General features: G+C 34.2%; 2 protein-coding genes across 4 annotated transcripts in view; one reads left to right on the forward strand and one right to left on the reverse strand.

Annotated features, from left to right (window-relative positions):
* The window catches only part of LOC105216605 (disks large homolog 5), a 264,508-nt gene that overhangs the window by 2,047 nt on the left and 239,854 nt on the right, over positions 1-22,607 (forward strand). For 2 of the 3 annotated variants that reach the window (XM_054227985.1, XM_011191191.3), the window contains 8 exons: positions 4,896-4,992; positions 5,103-9,392; positions 9,732-10,331; positions 10,409-10,628; positions 10,719-10,957; positions 11,028-11,257; positions 11,885-12,101; positions 12,166-12,511. In XM_054227985.1, the coding sequence (XP_054083960.1) occupies positions 4,938-4,992; positions 5,103-9,392; positions 9,732-10,331; positions 10,409-10,628; positions 10,719-10,957; positions 11,028-11,257; positions 11,885-12,101; positions 12,166-12,266 (5,952 nt within the window). In that variant the 5' untranslated portion in view covers positions 4,896-4,937 and the 3' untranslated portion in view covers positions 12,267-12,511. Of the gene's footprint in view, positions 1-4,895; positions 4,993-5,102; positions 9,393-9,731; positions 10,332-10,408; positions 10,629-10,718; positions 10,958-11,027; positions 11,258-11,884; positions 12,102-12,165; positions 12,512-18,514; positions 18,545-22,607 lie in introns of those variants that run through there. The other variant, XR_008470603.1, reaches the window with a different exon arrangement.
* LOC105216604 (protein spaetzle 4) overlaps positions 17,755-22,607 on the reverse strand; it is a 28,780-nt gene continuing 23,927 nt past the window's right edge. The window contains exons 3-4 of the mRNA XM_054227987.1: positions 19,829-21,669; positions 17,755-19,308 (exon numbers count right to left, since the gene is read on the reverse strand). Coding sequence (XP_054083962.1) covers positions 18,771-19,308; positions 19,829-21,669 — 2,379 coding nt within the window. The 3' untranslated portion in view covers positions 17,755-18,770. The remainder of the gene's footprint in view (positions 19,309-19,828; positions 21,670-22,607) is intronic.

Raw genomic sequence — 22,607 nt, forward strand, 5'->3', positions numbered from 1 at the left:
TTTTTAATTCGCCAGCACGCTTGAGTTTGCTGGTTTCACGCTTACACCAACATTTCTTGATGATTGCTATATAGTCGATTGTATATACATATATATAGTGTGTGCGTGTATGTTTATTTGATTTTAGCTTTGCATTTAAAAATAGTAAAAATCATTATTTTGCAATAAAGTTTCAACCCACAAAAAAGAGATAAGACTTTTTTCTTTGCATATACATACATATGTAACAATTTATTTCTTATATGTTTAGCCGTCGCCGAAATTTGCATACTACCTTGTCCAATCATAAAAAAATCGTATTGAAACGCAACAATGTCAGCGGCAAATTAGCGATTTTTTTTTGTGCTATTTTTAAAACAAGTCGCGCTCAGCAATGCCTTACATGATGGCAAAAGTAATCAGTAATCGAAATTAGAAAAAAGTGCTCAGTGTTTTAAAATTAAATGGCAAAAGTAATTAATCGGTAATCAAAATTAAAAAAAGTGTTCAGTGTTTCCAAATATAAAATGAGTGAAATTTTATTGAAATTGGTTTAAAGTATAAGGTGAATGTGACATCTTTTTTTAATTAATGTTTTATAATAAATTGTGGAAAATACATCTACTTTATGCTAGATTAGTTATATGCCCTACTTCGATAATATTCAATAACATTTAACTAGTTCCCACGACAGTCGGTTCTATGTAACCAGAAAGGACCCGTATTTTTATTCGGTCAAGGTCGGTAAAATCGGCAGTATACGGAAAATTATTTGGTGAAAGTTTTATGTCGCTGCAACAACGAAAACAACATTTATCAAGAACTACAATTATATCAAAAATATTTCGGAAGTTCCTAACCTAATTTAGGTTTTTCTTTTAACGATCTCGGTGCGAAAATTAAAAAAAGAATGGCCATATTAAACCTCTAGGGATAACCGTTGCTATCAAAACTACTTCAACAAATATGCATGGCCTATGCATCCTAGATATCCGGTCAATACGCATTCAAGTGAAGTATGATCTTGGGCCACTGGACCCAAACACTGTACCAATGGGGATATGGTATCATACTAAATACTGTGACTGAACTCGGATTAGATTGGTTTTGTGATTGAGAAACTGAGACTGTAGGGGTAGATAAATGCAACGTTCTCTTTCCCCAGCAGTGAAGAATGGACCAATGGTACAAACAGAGATAGTACTAATTGTGAAATATATATATTCACCGACGGATCGAAAGGTGAAACTGGTACGGGAGTAGTCTTTTTCTGTTAAAACCCACATACAAAAAGCAGCTTAAAACTAAACGAAGACAATTCGGTCTTTCAAGCCGAGAATTTTCGGATTAAGGGAAGGCGCTAAGTGGGCTTGCAACCTAACAAACAGGTCCATCAACTTTTTTGTGGATAGCCAAGCAGCAATTAAGGCTATCCGCTGCGCAAAGAGGCAATTAATAGACTAGCAGGAGAAAACTCAGTTAAAATCACCTGTGTACCTGGTCATATAGGTATAGAAGGAAATGAAAAGCCGGACAGCTGGGAATGCAGTTCCCTTAAATTGCCCCAGATCTTTCAGTTCCCTAAAACAATGGATGCTAGGGAACATCTCAGGTCTCGGAACATTTCAAACAGGGGTCGTACCACCAAACTACTATGGGGTAATGTTGATAGTGGACAGACCAAAAAACTTCTTAGTTTGAGCAAAAGAAATCTAAACTGTATCACAGGGCACTTACCACTAAGAGGCCAGCTGCAGAGACTTGGTATAGAAGAATCGGCAGAATGAGGGGCGTGCGCGGAAGATGACGAGACGCTAGAGCATTATCTTTGCGAATTCCATCTTTCAGTCGGTTAAGAAGGGACACCTTCCATGGCTACCAAAACTCAAACCTAAGAGAAATTGGGCAGTTGGGATGGAAAAAAATTAGAAGCTTAGTTAAATTGACCGCTTCTAACCGCTAATTTAGGTTACGCTTATCAGGGTACCCAGGAGCCTAAATGCAGCTGCTTGCAGTCAGGCTCTTTTTATCTCTATTTTCAACCAACCAACTACCAAATAACTGTAATTAAATACAAGTACTATTACAAATACCAACATTTTGAACCACTATTGCCTTAAATACTGCCAGCAACGCCTTTTAGTGCTTTAATAACTAATTTTTTATAATTTCAATTACTCAAGGCGTACGATATAGGCGTGAGCCACATTTGAAGTGGGCAGTAACTAACACCCAAGAGTTTTGTTTCATCATAACACACTGACTCAACTGCCTACAGCGACTTAATGAGCCTGTTTTTCTTATCATTTAATAAATTTAACTCGATATCTTATTTTCCAGTTATGAATGCGAAAGTGTTTGAGTGTGTGCGATTGTAGTCAGTTCAAGAAAAGTCAATAGTTAATGAATGTTTTTTTTTTAATTTTCTTACGCTTCAACTAAAATACTTTCGCATATATCATGTGTTGGTATGTAAGTTCCTATTTTTACCTACTTGCGCCTGGCGCTGTTGCACTAGCATGTACTATACGAGTATGTAGTAGATAACTTATCATATCTCGGTTTTTGGTTTCATATTTTTTTATTGTTTTGAGTGCGTAGTACAAAAGGTGTAAAATGATTTTTCACACACATACATACATACACACACACTCGTATACTATCTTATTTGGAAAAATAACAACTAACAAGTGTTTAGCGGTATAAAGGGTTGACCGATTTAAGTTAATGACATGTACTTCTTAAAATTACTAGCTACACTAATTGAGTGGGTTGGTGTATTAATAATGTCTTATTATTGTTGTTGTTGGTAAAATTTAAATCAGTAAACTTGGTGTTATGGCGCTATTTTTTCTGCTTATCACTTATCACTACGCTACACTTAAGTGCCATAAAGTAAGCGCATGGTCTCCCGCGTTTGGGTTTAAACTTTAAAGTGTATTTTGGTTGACGACTCGTACATGGCGTTAACTGTCTGGTGTGGTATTGCACAAATAACGGTATTTTGGCGAGTGTTTTGTGCGTGTATTGTGAACTTTATACATTTAATGAGTGAAAAAAAGTATTTTTAAATTTGATAAAAAAATTATTTTTAAATAAAAAAAAAAATATATTATAATAAAAAAAAAATTGTTTTTAATAAAAAAAATAATTTTTAAATAATAAATAAACGAAATTTAAGTTTTAAATAAAAAAACAAAATTATTTTTCAAATAAAATAAGCAAAATTTTATATTTAAATAAAAAAAAAATATTTTTAAATAAAAATAATAATTAAAATAAAAATAATAAAAAAAAAAAAAAAAAAAAAATATTAAAATAAAAAAAATTGTTTTTAATAAAAAAAAAAATTTTAAATAATAAATAAAAGAAATTTAATTTTTAAATAAAAAAAAACAAAATTTAATTTCTAATAATAAAACCAAAAAAATATTTAAAACTAAAAAAAAATTATTTTTAAATAAAAAAAAAATATTTTTAAATAAAAAAAAATAATTAAAAAAAAATTATTAAAATAAAAATAAATTGCTTTTAATAAAAAACATATTTTTAAATAATAAATAAACGAAATTTAAGTTTTAAATAAAAAAAAAAAATTATTTTTAAATAAAAATAATAATTACAATAAAAATAATTTAAAAAAAAAATTATTAAAATAAAAAAAATTGTTTTTAATAAAAAAAAAAAATTTAAATAATAAATAAAAGAAATTTAATTTTTAAATAAAAAAAAACAAAATTTAATTTCTAATAATAAAACCAAAAAAATATTTAAAACTAAAAAAAAATTATTTTTAAATAAAAAAAAAAATATTTTTAAATAAAAAAAAATAATTAAAAAAAAATTATTAAAATAAAAATAAATTGCTTTTAATAAAAAACATATTTTTAAATAATAAATAAACTAAATTTAAGTTTTAAATAAAAAAAAAAAATATTTTTAAATAAAAATAATAATTACAATAAAAATAATTTAAAAAAAAAATTATTAAAATAAAAAAAATTGTTTTTAATAAAAAAAAAAATTTTAAATAATAAATAAAAGAAATTTAATTTTTAAATAAAAAAAACAAAATTTAATTTCTAATAATAAAACCAAAAAAATATTTAAAACTAAAAAAAAAAATTATTTTTAAATAAAAAAAAATAATTAAAAAAAAATTATTAAAATAAAAATAAATTGTTTTTAATAAAAAAATATTTTTAAATAATAAATAAACGAAATTTAATTTTTAAATAAAAAAACAAAATTTTATTTTTTAATAAAAAAAAAATTATTTTTTAAATGAAATAAGCAAAATTTTATTTTTAAATAACAAAAATAATTTTTAAATAAAAAATAATAATTAAAAAAAAAAACAAAATTATATAAAAAAAATGTTAAAAATTATTTTTAAATAAAAGAAAAAACTTATTTTTAAATAATATTTATTTAAAAAAAGCCAAAAAAAAAATAAAATAAATGAAATATATTAATAAAACCAAAAAAAAAAAAAAAATTATTAAAAAAATAAAAATTTTATTAAAAAAAATTATTTTTAAATCAAAAATATATTTTTGTATTTAAACATTTTTTTATTTAAAAATATATTTTTTTTATTTAAAAATAAAAATTATTTAAAATATATATATTTTTAAATAAAAAATATATTTTTAATTAATTTTTATTTAAATAAATTATTTTTTTTAAATTATTTTTATATAAAAAAATTTATGTTTTGCTAACTGTTTTGCTTTGCATTTGCACTGCGCACGCTGCACACTAACTGTTTTTTTATGAATGCTTTCATCACTTTTTTCTTTAAATTTCATACTCATAACTGCTGCACTCATTTTTTTACGAAGTCCACGCAAATATTTTCAATTTTCTATAAAAAAAAACACAAATTTAACCACAAAACTTTTCAAAATATACAGTGTATTTTAAAAGTGACGCTTGTGACTTGAGAAAATGGTGTGATGGCGAAGATGGCATCTGGAGATCTCTCTTTAACGAGTACGAGTAGCCAAGAAGGTTAGTAACATTTCAATTGCATTGTGCAGTGTAAGAGAAAACACAAAAACAAAAAATAAAAAGAAATTCTTTAAAAAAAAATACAAATCTAAATTTATTTACATCTGCAGAAGAAAGTCCCGAGTATGTCGGTTATGATCGAACGCTGCGTCCCACATTGAATTCGAGCGGCAACACAAATGCGGCCAATTTGGCCAATAATAATGGACAAAGTAGTGGCAATAGTAGTAGCGGTGGTGGCAGCGGCGGCGTTGTTAGTGGCAACACCGCTGGCGGTGGCGGCAATGTAAACAATGCCAATGTTGCGAACGGCACACAATACGAGGTGATGAAGTCATCACCGTACAGCCCGGCTTTCATGGAAATCAATCAGTTGCGGCATCAGCGCGCCGATGCATTGTGCCGCTGCGAAGAGTTGCGCGATCAGGTGGCCTACTATCAGGAGCAATATGTGAACGCCATGGCGCAATTGGAGAGTAGTGAACGTAATAAATTCATCGATGTAATGGCGGAGAATGCGCGTCTCAAGCAGCAGAATACGAAACTCGAGCGCCAGCTGATACGTTTGGAGAATGAGAATGGCAATAAGTCGGCGAATGCAGCGGCGAATGCGTACTATTATGGCGATGTGGCGGTCGGACGCGGTGGCGGAGAGAATGAAAAGCTGCTGCAGCAAAGTGAAAAGTTGCTGGAAGAGTTGCATTTGTGTAAGGAGACCAATGCCGATTTGGTGAATGAACGCAAATTGATTATTGCTGAACGTGATAAGTATAAAAAGAGTTACAACTCAACATTTGTCGAGCTTGACAATGTGAAGAAAGAACGCAATTTCTATCGTGAATCGCGTGATCATTTCAATTTGATGCGTGACACCATGGAGAAGGAGATACAAAAGTTGAAATCACTACTCTCGGAGGAGTCCAAGAAGGTGCTGCTCATAACGGTCGAACGCAATCGCATCGATGAGGAGCTGAAACAGCTGCTCTCCGAGAAGGACAATGTATTGCATGAGCATCAGAAAATGTTCGACGATCTGTCGGCAGCCAAAAAGGAAATTGAGAACTACAAGAAAAATGATCTGCTCTATCAGACCGAAATCAATGAGTTGCATCAAGCCAATGCCGAATTGCAAAAGCGCGATTTACTCAAATCCAATTCGTGGTCGAAGGAGTTTTCCGATAGCAAAGATGATTTCAAGGAGGTGGAGAAGTTGCGTAAAAGTCTCGAGAAGGCCAACTCGGAGGTGGAGCGTGCGCTGCAAGATGCCGAACAGGCGAAGGGTGTACGCGATTGGGCCATTTCGCAGCGTGAGAAAATCGTACAGGAGCGCGATTCGGTTAAGTCGTTGTGCGATAATTTGCGCAAAGAACGCGACAAGGCGATCTCTGATCTGCTCTCGGCCATACGTGACAGCGAGAAAATAAAGAAGCAAAAGGATGAGGCGCAAAAGAAGATCGACGTACTGAAGGAGCAAATAGAAAATCAAAATATTGACAGCACATCGCGTCGCAGTTTTCGCATGAGCACCTACGAGGCAGAAGATCTGCTCGACATTGAGTTGAACTACCACTCGGATAGTGATATCGGCATAATATTGGATGACAGCAATAATCGGCAATTGGTGTGTGGCGTCACCAATAGTTCGCCCGCTTTTGGCAAACTGAAGATGAACGATGTCATCTGTAAGGTGAACAATCTCGATTGTCAAACCATGACGAAGCGCATGGTGTTGGATGAAATACGCAGTAGTGCGCCGCGTTGTAAGTTGTTGGTGTCGCGCACGCGTCACAGCAAACGACACTTCTATACGGTGCATTTGAATATGCAGAATAATATGAATCATGGTTTGAGTCTAGACACCGGTGTCTTTATTTCGAAAATCGAACCGAACTCATTGGCAGCCTACGAACCCGAATTGGATGTGGGCGATCGTGTGTTGAGCGTTAATAATAAATCAATGGAAGGTATACACTCTGTGGACGATGTGATGAGTTTGCTGAACGATGAGCGCAACGACGCCATTACCATATTCGCTTTGAAGAATGTGCAGGATATGGGTTATGGTGATGGACAGCGTCGAATGACCACCTCATCAGCGCAAACCGATTCTATTGATTCGATGCATCGCATGACGAGCGCCAAGCATCCTTCGAGATTTTCGGAAATGTTAAGCATCTTCAAGAAGATACACATCTCGAAGCCTGGCACTGATGTGGATCATTTCACGCAAGAGCATGATGCGCTCGCCGAATTGGATTCGGTGTTAAGCGAGAATTCATCTGAGAAACCACGACGTGGTAAGCGTAGCAAAAAAGAAAAGGAAGCGGCTGCCAAGAGCATGGGTACATGGCCACGCGCGAATATACTCAATGCCACACACGAAAATCCCACAGGCACCATAGTGCAGCAACGTGAGAAGAAGCGACCACCACTCGCACTCTTCACTGCCGGTCCGATAAATGTCGATAAGGACGACGAGCGCGAGACATCCGATGAGCAGCCCCCACCGTTGCCGCCGCAAGCTAAACCGCAAGCGCATATACGCAACGGCATCACAGGTGCGGGACAAGCCGTCAAAACCAATCCACATCGCAATTCTAACCCTATACCCGCCTCGGCGCTCTTCAGCCCCACACCCGGTACAACGGTTATGCCGAACGTGAATGGCGGCAATGGCAATGGTACTAACGTGTATGCCAACTACAGACACTCTGTGTATGCGGAGCCACAAATAGACAACGTGGCGTTGTTGGGCGAACCGACAAAGCCGTTACAAAGGCCAGCGCCCATCATGGGCGCGAATATGCGTGTGAAAATACCGCCCGTGCCGGACAAGTACGGTAATCAGCGTGTGCACAACTATCAAAATCGCTACTCGCTCAACATTACGCCGACGGAGTTCTACAAGACCAGCGGCCAACAGGCGCAGCAACAGGTCATACACAGCGGCACCGGTGCGGAGTTTCTGCCACGAAAACCGCATATTTTCGATATGTTGAATAGCGGCAATGTGGGTATGGGCGGTGTTGGTATGCCCACCAGCATGAGCTCGATAAAATCACAGCCACATTCGGCGCTCTTCACACCACTGAATCTCCATCCGCCGAGTTTTGCGCGCAGCTCTTCCACAACACAACAGAATTCATTGGACATGATCTCGATTAAGTCGCAAAACTCAATTGATTCCATATTGTCGGCGAAGAGTCCGCCAAATAGTGAATGTGCGACAATCAATCATTATCAGAAACGTGGCATACCAATGCCACAAGCGGCAGCTAATAAGAATGTCTCCAAGTATCCAAGTGACAGCGAGAGTATTGCCTCGGGCATTATGAGCGCCAGTGTTGGTGGTGTTGGCCATGGTGGTCATGGTGGCGGCGGCGGCATCAGCGGTGGTGCTGGTGTTGGTGGTGGCGGTATCGGTGTCAATAGCGTACTATTCCATTCGAATAATATGGCCGCACCAATGCACAACCGACACTCACAACTCTTTCCAACATTCACACAAAATTCCATAAACTCAATGCGTCAGATACGTCACTCTAGTCCGCTAACATTGCCCTCCTCACCGCCACTACACACACATCCGCACTCGCATGGACCGCACTCGCACACATCGACGCCGCATACGTCTCAACATGGCGGCGTGGATACGGCCGCCAATAGTGCGATCGGCATACCCACCAGTTCGGTGGATAAATTCGATATGGACTTTATGACGCCCGGTTTGCCAATGCATTCGCAATACGTGCAAGATTACCCGCTACCGACGCATTATCATCATCCGCACAGCGGCGCTATGCCCGGTGTTGGCGGTGCTGGCGGCATCATCTACGAGGGTGGCACATTTCCACGCAAAAAGGATCATCAACGCTTGCGCATACCATCCAATCCGAGTGTGGCGAGTAAGAATAGCGCCGGCGTGAAGAACAGTTCCGGTTCGATTGATCATCACTATTGTGGCATGAGTATGTCCGGTCCGCCGCCATCCATGCTAATGCATCACTCGGCAATTGCTGCGGTTGCGGCGAATGGTGGCGGCAGTGGACGCGGTTCACCGATGCCGCAAGTGCATGTCGAAGTGTTGAGTCATGGCGGTAGTAAGCGTAATTCGAATGCGCCGTCGGATTTTTTATGCCCTGGAGACCTTAGAAGAGTCACGATCGAGAAGAGCGACAAATCGCTCGGCATTACCATACAATGCAACAACAATGGTGGCGGCATCTTTGTATCGACTGTAGCCGATAAGAGCATTGCCACGCGTGCGGGTCTTCAGGTGGGCGATCAACTCTTAGAAGTGTGCGGCATCAATATGCGTTCGGCTACAAATGACATTGCGGCAAATGTATTAAGGCAATGCGGCAACTCGATCACCATGCTGGTGCAGTACAATCCGGAAAGTGAGTAGACAAAATGCAATTGAGTACCAAAAACACATGATCGATTATTGCTATTATTTTTACCGTTATTATCAAAATTTTGAGTTTTTCAAAACTCTCATTTTATTTTCAATGCGATCGTATAACGATCCAAATCGGCTTTCACCATCAATTCTTAATTTTTTTTTTAATATTTCTCTCAATTTTCAAAAATACTAACAAAAAGTTTCGAAAACAAGTTTGGAAATAAAGTGCTCAAAATTTTTAACTTTCAAAATTTAAACGATCGTGTCACCCTGTTTTTGGTGAAATCAAATTATCCAACATATTTTTTTGTAACACACACCTTCATCCTTCAAGAATTTCACTCTGGCGAATACGACGGTACCAATAATCTCGAGACTGAATCTCCAGTTAATCACTCTGGCTCGCCCACACCACGCAATTCACCACGTCCACCGGTGCGCACCATATTGTCGTCGTTGCCACCGCTACCAATCTCGGCACCGACCAACAATCCATTGGCCCAACAGACGAACATAATGCCACAGTCGAGTTCATTGATCTCAACACAATCGATCAAAGGTCAGAGCTTCGCCGACAGCTTGGAAAATCAATCGGACATAAGCAGCAGTCAGGATTTGCCTTCCTCGGCAGCTACCACAACGATCACAGCCTCGACCACGTCGACGGTGTACGAGGAGGAGGCGCGCTATGTTACACTCTGTATGGATAAATCGAAGAATTTGGGCATCAAGCTGTTCGGTGGCAATAAGGTGGGTATCTTTGTGCACGACGTACACCCGGGTTCACCGTCTGATATCGCTGGCATACGCAAAGGTGATCAGATACTGGAATATAATGGTGTTGACTTGCGTTGTGTGACGGCCGAGCAGGCGGCCAATGAGATATCCAAGTTGACGGACACTGTCACTTTGTTGGTGCAGAATAAATTGAAAAGTGAGTGTGAAAATGGCGAAGATGTGTGCAGTCTTAACAGCAAACAAATTTATATTTTTACACAACTTACTCAATAGAATTAAAGCAAATTAAAGACAAGACCGGTGATTCTTTTTATATACGCGTCGGTTTCGATCGTACCGGCGAGCTGAATGATGGCGATCTGCGTTTCGTCAAGGATGAGGTGCTCTATGTGGACAATACGGTTTTTAATGGTACATTCGGTTTGTGGCGCGCTTGGAAATTGGATGCGAAAGGTCATCGCAAGGAGTGCGGCATTATACCGAGTCAAATGAAGTACGTCTTTACTACTTGACTAGGTCTATAACCCTAGTTGTTTTTGTATTTCAAATATACTAATTTCGCCATACCCACGTGTGCTTTTAGAGTTGAGGAGGAGTTGCGCGCTGGCGAGGTGGTCGACTGTGAGGGCGGCACCGCGCGTCGTGGCAGCACATCGGCGCGTCGTTCGTTTTTTCGTCGGAAAAAGCACCAGCGTAGCTCATCGCGTGACTCCACCGAAATAGCCAGTTTCAGCAACACACAGCTAAGCTTCTTTCCCGATTCGGGCATATTGAACGATGACGGTGGCATATTGAGCTATCAGCGTGTGGAGCGTTTGGACTGTGAGTAATGCATGAATTAGGCGTTGGAAGTGGTTATTAAAATGTTTTTTTGTTTCATATTACAATACAGCACCCGTACGCCGGCCGGTGCTTATAATCGGTCCACTATCGGAGCGTGTTATGGAACGTTTGACTATTGATTTTTCGAATTTATTTAAAATGTGCGAAGTGACCACAATGGATTGCTCACAGAATGCCATGGAAGAGGGCTTGCAGGAGAATATTTTCGTTGATTATCGCCGTCGTGGCAATAAATTCGAGTGTACAACGGTGGAGAATATAAATAATGCATGCAAGAATGTGAGTAGCTAAGCTATTGAATTCAGAAACTGTGGACAATGTTGTTGTACTGCTGTAGTTGTTGTAATAGTGTACAAAAAATTACAACAAAATTGTGGGAGCGCAGCGGTAGGCGCACTTTTTCAAAATTCACCATACTTTTATATTCACCTCACAATCACCACACGATTTTTCAAAATTAATAATTGATGTAAAAGGAATGGTTTCCTTTTGTGGGAGCGCACTTTTTCGAAATTCACCACACCTTTATATTCACCTCAAACTCACCACACGCTTATTTTGAAATTAATTATTGATGTAAACGGAGAATGTCAAAAATTCTTTAGCCGGATAATTTCTATATAAAGTCTTACCGGCTGTCGTTGGATGAACCCCCTACTTCTCTATGATCTAAACACGGCGAATTAGATTTTGAATTAAAAAAATAAGACTTTTGTTAAATTTTCTGAAATTTTGGTTAAACTAAGCTTCACGGTGGACGGACTATATATCCAGATTGACTACGTCTGTATTGCGGCTATTTATTTTGTTTTAATGTTTTATTTCTGCTACAACAACAACCTGCAGTTTCTAATTTTTAATCAAAAATGACGCAATCGTTGTAATTTCTCCCCTCCTCCCTTAAAGGATCGCCGCCACTGCATTTTAGACATATCACCATCGGCCGTTGAACGTCTACAGCGTCTACAAATCTATCCCATCGTTTTGCTCTTACGTTTCAAATCGGCAAAACAAATACGTGAAATACGTGATTTCGGTATTGATAAAATATCGGCTAAGGCCGCCAAGGAAATGTACGAACGGGCGTTGAAACTCGAGGCAGACTACAAACAGTACATATCAGGTGAGTGGCTGCCAGATTTTCAGGTGTGTCTATATATATTAATATTTGTTGTGTTCTCCCTCAGCTGTAATACCGGGCGTTAGCATCAAGCATATGTGCACACAAATCACGGATGCCGTGGACAAGGAACTCGATAAATTGCTGTGGGTGCCTGTGAACGTTTAATTATTGTTAGTGGCTTTCGATTTAGGTGTATAGTGTAATGCGCACATTATTTTTATTTTCGTATTATAATATTTTTTTTTTCCGATTAGTGAGTTGTCTATGCATTATGAGACAGCAGACAATACAATTTTGCCTTTAATATTTTTTAAGTTAAGCTTTGTTGGCTTAAAAATTTTATTTTCTTTTTAATTTTTGAAAGCTTAAACTGCGCTTCTTGTTGAAAATTATTTTCTTTTCCGCTTATTTTATTTTTTTATTTACAATTTTTTTTTAATTTTTGTATTTTTATTTTTTTTTTATTTTTATTTCTTTTTATTTTTTTTTTATTTTTTTTTTCAATTTTTTCTATTTTTTCTTTTTTTTAAATTCATTTAATTTTTTTAATTTTACTTTTTTTTTTGGAGTTACATATAAACGTCGGCTTTCCTTTTCGACATTTTGTATTACTTTTTCTCCCCCTTTACATTTCTTGTTGTGTTTCGTCCCTTTATCTTTATCGTTATCTGTAGATAACTACTTTTGTATTAACTAACCTTCTAAGAAGTATTGACTTAGTATGATTTGCTTTTAGCTTTTATTAGTTGTTAACTATTAACTGTAAATTATATATTTACACTGTAAGCTACTTACTACTTATTGCTTTACAACCTGTAGTTGAACTAAGTTGCTACAACAACAACAATGACAAAAATGATTTTTCAGAGAATGTCCAATAGCTTTTAGGAGAAACGCGTAATTTTTTTTAAACTTTAAATGTTAATTATATTAAAATTATTATTTTTTAATTAATGCTATTTAAATTGAAATTTTATTAAAAATTAATTGAATTAAATATTAATTGAATTAATATTTTATTAAAAATTAATTCTATTTAAATTTAATATTAAATTAATAATTATTTAAAATTTATTTAAATTGAATATTTTTTTGTTTTAATTAGCAACATTTTTGTTGCATTTATTGAAAGTAGATTTTATAAAGAAAATTCTGAAAAAAACACACGTGACATGGTGTTCTATAAAATCACTATAATTTTTTTTTTAATTTTCGAAATTGTTTTTTAATTCAACTATTGCACATTTTCTGTTCTACTTATTTATCTTCTCCAATTAAGCGAATCGCGCTTAAAACGCAAAGTATTTTCACTATTATTATTATTATTTTGCTTTATTATTTTCCCCTCCTGTATTCTAAAGCTGTATTATTATTTTATTTTACGCTATAATCTTTCTGTAATATTTTCCATTTATTTCCGCTAAACCATATTTATTTACGTTTTTAAGTTTATGAAAAAAATGCTAAAAACATTTAGTTACTAAGCACAATGTTCGAGAAAATGTAAAATATACGCATACTTTTCGGTATGTCTGTAGTTGAGTAAGCAACGAAAACTAGTTAGTTTTAAAAATTGTTTTATATTTTTTAACTACAATTTGTTTTACTAGCCTAGCAGGCCAAGCCTGCGGCACATGCCTAAATTATTGTTTTCAAATCGCTTCAAAAAATTATTATGCTAATTTCACAGGGTTACAGGGTAAAAAAAAAACAACAATAACACTACATCTAATGCAATACAATTTTTTATAAACATATATATATTTTTTATTTACTTATAAACATGCATTACATATTCATTTATACGTACATATCATATATTATGTAATACAAAAGATTTAAAGTTATATATATATATATAGAATATACATATATATAGCAAACAAATATTGGTATTTTGTTAAATGTTAGTAATTATGTATTTGCGTTAAATGCTTTTATTTTCTAGTTTTAACTTTATATATTTCAACTTTGCAGTTTTATTTATATTTTAATTGCACTTACTATATATTATATACACATATATTTTTAGTTTACTAAATTGTAAATGTATTATAAACACAATTATATGCATATATTTATTATTATTTACACAACATGTTAATATAACAAAAAATTAAAAAACAGCAATTATGTTAAAATTACAAGAAAAAAATGATTATTTCACTAGCCTTATGAAAGTAAAATTTTTATTTGAGACTTGAAATTTGCACAAAAAAACTGGTATTTTTTAATTATATTTATAAAAAACAAATTAAAACAATAAAAATATTGCAAAAACTTTACATGGTAGTTTTTATTTTATTTATTTTTATTTTAGTTTTTTAAATTTTTTTTATACTTATTAAAAAAAAAAATAAACAATTTTGTAATAAAAAATAAAATATTGATAATTGAAAAAAAAATATTTTTTTATAATAAAAAAAATAAAATATAAAATGATTGATAAATAAAAAAATATTGATAAATAAAAACAATGTTTTTCTTATAAATTAAAAAAAAAAAAATTATGATAAATAAAGACAATGTTTTTTTTATAAATAAAAAAAATATATAACTTTTAACATGCAATATTGAAAAAAAATATTTTTTTAATTAATAAAAAATAAAATAAATAAAACAATATTCTTTAAAAATAAATATTTTTTTATCAATTAGTTATACTTTTTTTTCATAATTAAAAAAAAATAAAATATTGATAAATAAAAAAAAATTATAAATTAATATTTTATTTTTATAAAAAAAATAATGTGGAAAGAACTTTTAGTTCATTTTTTAATAATTTTTATATAAAATAAAGTAACAATTTACATGAAGAAAAAAATGAATAAATTAAAATAAAATTAAATTGATTTACAAAACAAATTTGTTTAAAAAAATAAAAAGAAACTGTTACAACTTCTTAAATTTTTTTATAAAATAGAGTAAGAGTTTCCATGAAAAAAATAAATTAAATTAAAATTAAATTTAATAAAAAAATAAATTAATTAAATTAAAATAAAATTTAATAAAAAAATAAAAATTATAATATATATAAAATAAAAATTATTAAATAAAAATTATAATATTTTATTTAATTTAACTTTTTTATATTAATAAAAATTAATTTTTTTTTAGAAATAATTATTTAAAATAAACTTAATTTACTACTTCTTTTTTCATATTTTTTATAAAATAAAGTAACATGAAAAAATTTATTAATTAATTAAATTAAAATTAAATTGCATAAAAAAATATTAAAAAATAAAAATTATTTTTTTGTTTGTTTTTAATAAAAATTTAGTTTTTTTAATAATTATTTATTTTTATATATTTTTTAACACAAAGTCGAAAATAAAAAAAATGTATTCCGTTTTTTATAAAATAAATAAATTAAATAAAATTATTTAATAAAAAAATAAATTAATTAATTAAAAAATAAGTAAATTAATTAAAACATAAATAAATAAATAAAATTAAAATAAATTGTGTTAAAAAATTTATTTATGAAAAAAAAAAATATTTTTTTGGTTAATTAATTTTTTTTTTATTAAAATGAATATTTATTGTTATATATTTTTTTTTAACAAAAAAAATAAAATAAAATAAAAACTGCAAAGCCACATAATTTCATTATTTTATTTTGCAAATTTTTATTTATTGCTATTAACAATTTTATTCACTCAATTGCTTATTTTTTTGTTACTAAAATAAAAAATATTAAAATAAAATTTTAACATGCAATTCTTGCTTACTTTAAGTTAAAAAAGAAACTAATTTAATATTTTAAGATATTCTTTTTTTATTAAAATAATAATAAAGTGTGAAAATAAATTACAAAAATATAAATTTTTATTAAAATGATAATAAAGTTTACAAAACATGTTGCCTTAAAAAGTTAACACAAAAATGTTTAAGAAACATTTATACTAAGCTAATAATAGAACATTTTATCATATATGTACATGCAATAATAATAATTTTAATTTTAATATTATAAAAAATATGTATTTTTATAAAAAAAATATTTATATTACAATATTTAAATATTATTGTATTATACTACCTGTGAAATGCACTTTAAAATGTATTAAATACAATAACAACAATAACAATTAGGCAACTAGCTTACATGCACATATCAATACATATAATTATTTGTATATGTAATGATGAAAAAAATAAAATATTTTTATATAATTGTTGTAATTTACATATGCGAAAATTATGTCGATTAACGGTAAATGTGTTGATGTGTTGTTGGTAGATTTTGCTCAAACGCATGCAAGAGACAATGAAGTTATTATACATATATATATATATACATACTTATTTTACAAATGAATTACAATAAATGGAACTTTTTTGCAATAAATACAGAAATTTTGCTTTAATTTTCCAACATTTTATTTATTTTTTTTTAAGAAAAAATCAACTGAATTGATGAACTGTAAAAAAGACCACTCTTAAAATATCAGTCAAGCAATTTTTTCCGCTGATTATCTCGAGTTGTGTCTACTATAGTGGTCCAAATTGAAACTACTTAAGAAAAATAGTCAATTGTATCCCCTCTGATTTTAAGATATTGTAAAAACGAAATTTTCGAAGACTATTTAAGTATACTATCCGTTTTTTAAATAATCATAAGCTACCTCCGTTTTGCCAAACTTTAGAGTTTAGCGAATCGAACACACAACTGGTATAAAACTGGTATAGACTAACATAATCGATTACACAGGTGTTATACTAGTCGAATCGAACACATAACTGGTATAAAACTGGTATAGACTGGTATAATCGATTAGCTGGGTGTTATACCATTAATCATAAACTATATTCGTTTTGCCAAACTTAAGAGAGTAGCGAATCGAGCACACAACTGGTATAAAACTGTTATAGACTGACATAATCGTTTAGCTGGGTATTATACCAGTCTAATGAAACATGCGTCTTTTTTATATTGAATTCAACGGGATAAATTTGTTGTTGTTGTTCTAATTGTTGTATTATTCAAAGAAATTTTCTTATTTTTTTTTAATTTTTTCAACTGTGCTTTTAAATATATCCATTATATTAAATAGTTTTTAGTATTGAAACATTTTTTATGGCCACAAATGTTAAATTATTTATTTAAAAAATAAAAAATCATAATTATTAAAAACTTAATTAATTAATATTTTTTAATATTTCTGCGATTTTAAATAAATATAAATTATTTATATTTTTATATAAAAATCAAATATTTTTTTTATAAATTTAAAGTTTAAAATATTAACGCTACTATTTTCGTTTTATTTTATTATGTTGTATTTTATTTACACTATACATACATATATTTAATTAAACTTAAGCAAAGTGTGCATTTTTCATAGATACATAGCCAACTGGGTATGCGCACACTTTGTCTTTAAGTATTCAAGGTACATTCGCTCGTGGTAAAAACTTCGTATTCTCGGCGTTATATCATAAAACTATATTTACAATCGATATAACGCCTACGCTTTTTCCTTAAATATTAAAATTATAAATTAACAATAAAAATTTCGACTAGCTGCAGAAAAATATGAACTGAGACTTATAATAATCAATATAACTTCTACTTAACCTTAAAAAATAATTTAAAATAGGCAAACATTATTTTTTTTGTTTTTAAATTGAAAATCATATACTGGAGTTGTTGTTTTAGAGACTGAGCAATAGAATAGTTAAAAGAGTAATATGTCTATAACTAAAATGAGGCGCTTAAGGTCAGGCTTGACTATTGACGTTTGGGTATATTTTTAAGCCTTAAATGACAACCGCTATTTTGTATATCAGTTGTACCCAGGATCTGTTTGACGTTTCGGACCTTTGGTCAAACATCATTTGAAATCTTAAATCTTCTCGAGATAGCTGTAATCACGTTTTCTACATCGTTCCTGATTTTGAATCCACTAACTCTGATAATATCTGCATTTATGAAGGTCAGAACACTACTGTTCGTCAAGTGGAAGACTCTTATCAGTTAGTAATTGCTTCCGAGTTCCGAACATCAACCTTTCCTACCAAATTATTATGAGACTGTTTTATTACTGTGTTCGTTCGTTCTTAAAAGAAGACTTTCGATCAAATTTCCCAGAAAGATTCTCATAACTGAGGTAGGATTATCTTCCAAATCTTTGAACTATCTGAATTTCCCAACAATCGTGTCCAATCTTAAGGGAACGGTCTTTATTATCCACAGTTCCAACCTCACACCATCCAATGGGTCAACCGGGAACGATACATGACCGATATATAGGTAAGTCCGCCTAAGTTACTCCATAAACTAACCTGACTCGTCATATTAATCTTTATGAATTATGAAGGACTAACCATTCCTGAAAAACTTTAAAAAATCTGTATAACTATTGGCCTCAATTATAATTCTAATAAGTTTGTTTTCTTCCTTTCAGTTCTTCAAATCTCTTATAATTGCAACCTTGGTAAGTATAATAAAGATTTATATATATGTATATGTACATTCGTCTTCGAAAGTTTAGATCAATATCCTTTCCTTTATTTGATAACCTTTCGAACCACCTACTACTCACTTTATGCTAAGAGCTCGAAATCTTTTCTACAAAACTCCAGTAATAAGATTCCCCATAAACTAATTAAGATACCTTTCAATCTCCAATCTGCCTTTCTTGCCTTCAAAGCGCACTACTTCTAACCCTCATAAAAGTCGAATTCATCCTTCGGTCGATACCAATCCTCTGTGGCATGTTCGTAGATCGCTTGTCGCACCAATCGTTCAGCAACATCAATCGGATGTGGCGACTGTTGGCCCTCCAACGATTCCATTGCATCTTCTACGTCCGCGTCATAATTATCGTCTTCGAAATCGGTTTCTTGTGCTACAGGCTCAAAGTCATCCATGCGTTCGGAACGTGGACTACGTGATGTAGCACGGAACTCCGACGGTATGCCATAGCACTTACAAATGCAGCACGAGGGAAAACGAAACCAATCAGAGAAAATACCGCGACATTCGTTGTGCGGATCGTAGGCTAGTAGACGATGTAGCCGGTATTGTTGTTCACAGCGGCAACCCTCACGACAGTACATCTGTCGATTTTCATGTGTGCATTTCTCCCAATGCACATACTGTTCGAAGGGGTAGAGATTTAGGAGCGCCAAAACTTCGCCGCGTGTGTTGTTGGCCCAGAAGGGTGCGACCACTTCCTCCTTTACAGGGCAGGCATTACTGGAAAGAAAAAAGAAAGTAAAATAAATGGAGCGGTAATATATACGTAGTTCATCCTTGTTTTTGGTCAAAGAAGGGTTCAAGAAGCTCGGAAAATATTTTCAGGAGCTCTATATAAAGTTCGGACAAAAAGCTTTCCAGAAGAAAACATAGTTTGGTTGTCTCAACTGATTCTATTTGTAATAGCCGAGAGTTTTTCCGTGTTCAGAGGCGGAGATGTAGAAAATAAGGTCTAAAAGAAATTCGAAAAAATCGAAAATCGAAATTTTTAACCTCACCAATTGTGGCGCTCCCTAAGTTTCGTTAATACGATCCTTAGAGTGAAAACTGATCGATTTTGTTGACACAACTTTGGAGTAGGATTGCATTCGTCCAGTTGGTTTTTCGAAGCTCAAGGCTTTTCCGACAAAACGAAAGTATTATATTTCTATTATTTGCTTTCTTCGACCACCCCTTCGTAAAATTCAACCCGACCACTTTAATTGCCTTCTAATACCATCTATCACAATATTTCACTTACATGCCGCGCATATTGGGAGCCGGTTTCACCTCTTGCTTCAGCGCATCTTGATACAATTGGCCATCGCGTAGCACTGGTTTCGTCGACGCTGCTGCTGTAGCACTGACTGGCGTGGTCTGGGATGGCGTAGCTTGTGGTGTTTGTTGTGGTCTCTGAATTTTCTCACCGGTAAGCAGCTCAGTCTGTTGAGCTGACGGTGCTGTCTCTGCACCGGTTGTTGCCGCACTTGGCGCGCTTGTAGTCTTCGCAGCCGAAGACAATTCGGCTTGTGTGGAAGTGAGCTTCGTTGCGACGGTAGTCGGCGCTGCTGTTTCGATTGAAGTCACTGCCGATAGTTCGGCTTTATGCTCACTGTCAACATGTTGATTCTTCTTTTTGCTCAGCTCAAATTTCAATTGTGCGCCGGTTGCTAATGTTGCGGTTGCCGGCGCTGTCGCTGTTGCCGTCACGGTTGCTGTGACGTCCGTTTCGGCGTTCGTAACACCAATGCCCGACAGCGTCGCTCCATTATCGGCGTCCGTTGTAACGTCTGTATCGTCATTCGCAGCTTTCAGCGCTTGTGTTGCTGCTGCTGCGCTGTTGTTGTCCACGGGTGCTATTGCTGTGGCGCTTTGTGTACGTTCACTTTCGTTGGTTGGTTTTGATTTTAATATCGAACTTTCTTTTACGCCGCTCGCATCGGCATTTGTTGGCTGCGGTTTATTCACTTGTTGCAGTTTGAGTTTTTGTGTTGGCTGTTGGCCCGGTCGTTGACGTTCCGCTTGTGGTTTAAGTTGTTGTTGCAGTAGAGTGGGCGCTACCGGTGCCGGTGAGGCCGGTATTGCACCAGCTGCCGGCCGCATCTTGGTTGCGGGCGTGGACACCACCTTAAGTGTGGTCGAAATGGTGGCAGTCTCTGAACTATTTCTTTCTTCCGTCAACGGTTTCTGTAATTGTCCGAGTTGTGGCGATTCGATGATCTGTATGTTGTCGCCCATATTCATTGCCGCATCCTGTAATGTGGGTATCTCATATACACTATTCGAAGCGAGATTACCATCGTCTTCGGGTATTTCGAGTATGGTTTCTTCGTGTAACACTACAGCTGCGGGCTGTTCTGCACTTTCCTCTACCGGCTTCGGTTCTTCTGTCGTGGTTGTTGTAGATGTGCGTCGGCGCAGCGACGAATGTGTTGGTCTATTACGGTTAACATAGACATTAACGCGTCGTCTATGTCCACCACCACTCGAATTCGCGTTAACTCTGCGTCTTAGCCCACCGTTCGGTATTTTCACTGGCCTTTCTTCGGGTTCCATTTTCGATTCCACCACCGTAACCTCACTTGTTGTACTGACAGTTTCCTCCTTTATTTCATCCGGTGCGACTGTTGTGGTAGTTGTTGTTGTGGAGACCGGTCTAAAATGCGGTTCCATCAGCACATCATTGTTCTTAATACCACCATACTCCTCACGCTGCGGCTGCATATACTTGGCGGCGCGTGCTCTATGCGGCTCCTTCGAGTAACGTTCGGCGGCCACTTCGACATCATCCACATCGATCTCGTTGTTGAGTATCTCATCGCGCAGCACCGAAATATGTTTCACATCGCCATACATACGCTTCATGAGTCCATGATTTTCGTGTACGAAACGTCGCACTGCATGCCAAGGATAAGCCGAGCCGGGTAAATGGCAATAGGCTTGACGTGTCAGATCACAGGGTATGGTGGCCAACATTTGTGCGCGTCCGCGACGTGAAAGCTTCGTTCCTTGTGTACTGCACGAGTTGGCGGAATCAAAACCGAAACCTTCAGTCGGTGGACTGAGGGCGGCGACGAAGAGCAAAAGAAAGATGATATTTAACTGAAAGTGGAAGAAAGAGAACCATTGATTAAATATGAATGAGACGCTTGTTTCTAAGATTTGGTGCTTGTAGAGTAAAATATCTTGTGGGATTACTAAGAAGAATTGAGTTTTTGACTGCTCTTAAGGCTAGGGTAACTCGAAGTCGGAGTATCGTTATTTTAAATCAATCTGAGAAAGACTGGTGCGTGACCTTTGAGGAACTATTGGACTTGTAGCTTTTGTCGGGAGGTTCGGTTAACCCCTAAAGGTCTTTCACAAATTTTATAAAAAGTCAGGACAATTTTTATACTCTCGCAACAAAATTTGCTAAAGAGAGTATTATAGTTTTGTTCACATAACGGTTTGTAACGCCCAAAACTAAACGAGTTAGATATAGGGTCATATATACCAAAGTGATCAGGGTGAACAGTGGAGTTCAAATCCGAAAGTCTGTCTGTCCGTCCGTCCGTCCGTCCGTCTGTGCAAGCTGTAATTTGAGTAAAAATTAAGATATCTTGATGAAACTTGGCACACTTATTTCTTGGCACCATAAAAATCGCAAAATCGGACCACTGCCACGCCCACAAAATGGCGAAAACCGAAAACACATTAAGTGCCATAATTAAGCTATAAATAAAGCTATCGAAGTAAAATTTGGTATGAAGGATCGCACTAGGAAGGGGCATATGTGGATGTATTTTTTTTGGGGAAGTGGGCGTGGCCCCTCCCCCTACTAAGTTTTTTGTACAAAAAACGCCAGAAACACTAAATTTCACATAAGAAATGGCAGATGGAAGCTGCACTCGACCGATTTCAATGAAACTTGGTTTGTAATAGTTTCTTTACATCCCAATGTATGTTGTGAAAATAGGCCAAATCGCTTCACAACCACGCCTACTTCCTATATACCAGAACTTTGAAGACAATCTGAATCGTTTACTTTACAATATATAAAG

The sequence above is a fragment of the Zeugodacus cucurbitae genome, chromosome 3 (assembly GCF_028554725.1).
Source record: "Zeugodacus cucurbitae isolate PBARC_wt_2022May chromosome 3, idZeuCucr1.2, whole genome shotgun sequence".
NCBI lineage: Eukaryota > Metazoa > Arthropoda > Insecta > Diptera > Tephritidae > Zeugodacus > Zeugodacus cucurbitae.